The sequence below is a fragment of the Oryza glaberrima genome, chromosome 7 (genome assembly GCF_000147395.1).
Source record: "Oryza glaberrima chromosome 7, OglaRS2, whole genome shotgun sequence".
NCBI classification, from domain to species: Eukaryota; Viridiplantae; Streptophyta; class Magnoliopsida; order Poales; family Poaceae; genus Oryza; species Oryza glaberrima.
The window spans coordinates 20,064,221-20,068,619 of record NC_068332.1 but is presented as its reverse complement, the minus strand read 5'-3'; the positions used below and the strand labels follow the sequence as shown (position 1 = coordinate 20,068,619).

The 4,399-nt window shown below is 52.6% G+C and overlaps 1 protein-coding gene across 1 annotated transcript; it reads left to right on the top strand.

Annotated features, from left to right (window-relative positions):
• Positions 1 to 499: 499 nt before the first annotated feature.
• LOC127780463 (organic cation/carnitine transporter 2-like) lies at positions 500 to 2,334 on the top strand. The gene has a single exon (XM_052307369.1). The coding sequence runs from the start codon at positions 505 to 507 to the stop codon at positions 2,137 to 2,139; it is 1,635 nt and encodes a 544-aa protein (XP_052163329.1). The 5' UTR covers positions 500 to 504; the 3' UTR covers positions 2,140 to 2,334.
• The last annotated feature ends 2,065 nt before the right edge of the window (positions 2,335 to 4,399 follow it).

Here is a 4,399-nt window from a genome sequence, read left to right as displayed (position 1 = left end):
TAATTGTAATTAATTCTCCAGTTATGTGATTAGTTGAAATGATCAAGCATTTGATGTAACCATTTAAAGCTTCCAAAACTAACTACGTTTGAATACAAAGAAATACAAGCTAAAACAAAAAAAAAAATACAAGAGATTTAGACGGCTCGACTGTTCCAAAAGCCGCATATTGTTGTTTACTGCTACTAATATCCATTTTCCTGTAAATGATAATGCTTGATTTACCTCTGCACTTAAATTTAATTTAGAATACTAAAATCTTTAGCCAATTACAAATAATAGGCACATAAATATTATTTTCTACAGTAAAAACATATAAATATGTTTGTATGCCATGTAAAATGCTTCAATTTTAGTTGTATTGTGATGTAATTTCTTTTATGAATAATTATCACTTATTTAGTTTAAATCCTGGATTGAAGTATTACACCGGCTTTTGACATATAAATACCACCACTAGCAAGTTCCATCGATCGTGAGGAAGATCAGTAACCAAAGCTGATAATGGCCGACGCGGCCACCACCCCGCTGCTGACGAGCCATGAAGCAAAGCCGGCCAAGGCACTGTCCATCGACGACGCCATCGAGACGTACATCGGCGCCACCGGCGCCCGCCAGCTGCTCACGGCCATGTTGCTGGCCTTCGCTTGGGCTTTCGAGGCGCAGCAGGTGTTCATGCCCGTGTTCACGGACGCGGAGCCCACATGGCACTGCACCGGCGTTGCGGCCGCCGCGGGCGGCGACCCCGGCTCGTCCTGCTCGCCGGCGGCCGCTTCGCCGTGCGCGCTCCCGCCCGGCACGTGGGAGTGGGACCGCCCGACCGAGACGTCGGTGGTGTCGGAGTGGGCGCTCAAGTGCGGCGGCGGCGGCCCGGCGCTCGTCTCCCTCCCGGCGTCGTCGTTCTTCGCCGGCAACCTCGCCGGGGGCTTCCTGCTCACGACGCTCGCCGACACTCATCTGGGACGCAGGAAGATGCTCGTCCTTTCGCTGGCGACCATGTCCGTCGCCGGCGTGCTCACGGCCTTCTCGCCGAACGTGTGGGTGTACGCCGCCCTGCGGTTCGTGAGCGGGTTCGGCAGGTCCATGGTGGGCACCTCCGCGATGGTCCTGTCCACGGAGCTCGTCGGGAAGTGGTGGCGCAACACGGTGAGCGTCGCCGGGTTCGTCTTGTTCTCCGTCGGGTTCATGTCACTCCCGGCGCTCGCGTACACGCTCCGCGAGGCGTCGTGGCGGACCATGTACGTGTGGACGTCGCTCCCGTCCCTCTGCTACGCCGTCCTACTCTACTTCCTCGTCCAGGAGTCGCCGCGGTGGCTGCTGGTGCGCGGACGGAAGCAGGAGGCCATCGAGGCGTTGCGGCAGATCGCGTCGCTCAACGGCGGCGAAGGCGTTACAACGTCGAGCTTCTCCATGCTGGACGCGTGCGCTGTGGAGGTCGGCGACGGCGTGGCCGGCGGCGACGGCATGTTCGCCTCGCTGCGGTTGATATGGGAGCGGCGGTGGGCGTTCCAGAGGCTGGCGGCGATGATGACGGCCAGCTTCGGCGTCGGTGTGGTCTACTACGGGCTACCGCTCAGCGTGGGCAGCCTGAGCTCCGACCTCTACCTGAGCGTGGCGTACAACGCGGCGGCCGAGCTCCCGTCGTCCGTCCTCTCGTGGCTCCTCATGGGCAGGTTCAACCGGCGCAGCTCGGTGGTCGCGCTCACCACGGCGTCCGGGCTGTGCAGCCTCGCGTGCGTCGTCATCCCGGACGAGGAGGCCGGCACCGGCGGCTTGCGCCTCGCCGCCGAGCTGGCCTCCTTCTTCGCGTCGTGCGCGGCGTACGACGTGATGCTCATGTACTCCATCGAGCTGTTCCCGACTTCGGTGCGCAACTCGGCGGTGGGGCTGGTGCGAAAGGCGGCGGTGCTGGGCGGCGTGGTGGCGCCCATGCTCGTCGCGCTCGGCCGCGAGAGGAGCTACTGGTCGTTCGGCGTGTTCGGGCTCGCCGTCGGCTGCCTCGGGCTGTTCGTCACCTGGCTGCCGGAGACGAAGAGGAGGAGGTTGTCGGACACCATGGAGGAGGAGGAGGAGGCCGCCGCCGCCATCTTGTCCTGCGCTGGCGCGAGCGACATGAATAACAACGGGGAGCTCGTGTAGATGATTTTCAGGTTTGTTCTGTACAAGTTGGTGCTGGATATTTTCTGTACAGGGATATGGATTTTCATCCGTGGTTATTTGTATGTCATCTAAATAGTTATTAATAAAATTTTAAAAAATAACAACATAAATTAATATGAAATATATCACTCCTTAAACATGTGTAAAATTAAGGAGTTGATTTAGATTTTTATGATGAAAACAATGATGGTTTGCGATATTTCATATGTGAAAGATTGGTTTCTTGTGATGAGATTTTGGAGTTTAATAGATGATTTGTTTTGTGAGGTGATGTTGCTGTTGACCCCGGGCGGTCAGACCGGCTGGGTGCCGCCGGTTAGATTGTAGGTATTGCGGCAATCAGACCGGCCAGCCCGATGGTCTGACCGACAGATTCCGGTTCAATGTCGGTTTCGGGTTGTATTGTCGATTTTGGATGTTTCCTTCGAGAATTTGACTTCTAGATGGTTTCTATCCGTATGGATACTATTGTGATGCTAATGTGAGTCAAATCGAGACGAACTTGTGCTTGGAATATGGTTTTTTGGTTGTTGCATGTGCAGGTGTTGCTTGAGGCCTCGGGAGAGTGTTGCCGGTGATAGATCTTAGTCGACTTAGGAAAAGTAGACGTTCAGGGATCAAGAGATCATGCGGGATACTAGAAGGCTAGAGAACAATACATGTGGTGATGAAGAATCCATATGGTATACAAGAGGGTTTATGTACGTATAGAAAGAGTAGTCAAACTTGGAAAAGAGTCCGAATTTGGGAAGATTGATAGAGATAAGGAAAGGGATAAGTTGTATACTTGTAATAGAGGGTTTTACACGTGGTTGGGAGTCTTAAGTTGTGTTAGATTCGTGGGCTTTGTACAACCTACCTCATGTATAAATAGAGAGGGAGGATGTGGCCTTTCGATATCGGTTTTAGAGAGACTTGAGTTGAGAGAAAGTTATGGTTTCAAGTTTAGTTTAAGATTTCGGTGAGAAGTGTTGTTGGTGTAATTTGTAAACACTATCTGAGAAGAAAGATGGGTGAAGAAAAGAAGAAAGATGGGTGCTCGCCTGCTCGGTGCTCAATTGCTACTACGAAGTACTTGTATTGTCTCCAGTAGCACAGCAGGTGGGTCAATATGATTTGACTGAATGCATCAGTACGGAGTGCAGAAAAACATATCAAAGAGAAGAATACACTGGAATACTTAAAGAGTTGGACTGTGTACGCACGCATCTCAAAGCCGATCTGACGGCAACGGCTGTAGGTGGACGTCCGCTTAGAGCAAGTATAATAGGCTATAAGAAGGCTGAATGCTGAGGTGGATGGGAGAAAAGAGAAGAGAGATGAGAAGCGGGTTGTAAGTTTACAGCCGGCTTAGGCACAGGAACCAAGAAAATCTGTGAGACAGACATGTGGACCATATATTTATAGTGAAGAGTTAACCACTATATAAGTGAGCTGATAGATAAACTATAAGTAAGTAGTTGGCTGTATTATTATCCTTGCTCTTAAGCCATTAGAATCCTTTCCCCAAACGACCTCTATATAACAAAAGAATCTAGTTTTGAAACGTCACCGGTACTGTACCATGCGACGCCGTACGTGGAGGCCTGGTGAGCCTAGCTCGGCCTCTTGGCACCCTGACGACCAAGGCTAACTACAACTTTTTCAGGAAGGAATAAGTTCATCCGAGGTCCCTTAACTTGTCAACAAATCCGATTTTCGTCCCTCAACCAAAAAACCAGATACAACGGGTCCCTTAATTATCAAAACCGGTGCAGATTAGGTCCTTCGGCGGTTTTGAGGGTGGTTTTGGCTTACGTGGCGCATACGTGGCTAATTTGACTCGGTCTTCATCTGACGTGGCATTGACGTGGCGCTTACGTGGCAATTCGATTCAGAAAAATAATAAACCCCATGGGACCCACATATCAGTTTCTCGCACAAAATTAATTTTAAAAGTGGGCCCGCGTGGGCCCCACATGCTGCTTCTTCTTCCTCCTCTCTCCTCATCTACCCTCTCCTCTCTCACGAGTCACGACGGATGGACGGAGAGTCAGCGGCGCCGCGGCGGCCAGCGGGAGAGGACGGAGGAGCGGGCAGCGGCGGAGGCACGGCTCCGGCGACTGTGCCACCCCCGCGCTCCTCCCCCGCTTGCCGCCGGTCGCGTTCGCCGCGCCTGTCCTTCTCCCCGGCACCCGCCGAGGTGGGTGGCCCTCCCTTCTTCCTCCTCTCCGAGTGCGCCAAGCCGCCAACCGCATCG

What these genes read in the sequence shown, in the direction of transcription:
- LOC127780463 (XM_052307369.1), top strand. Translation starts at nt 505, where the DNA reads ATGGCCGACGCGGCCACCACCCCGCTGCTGACGAGCCATGAAGCAAAG.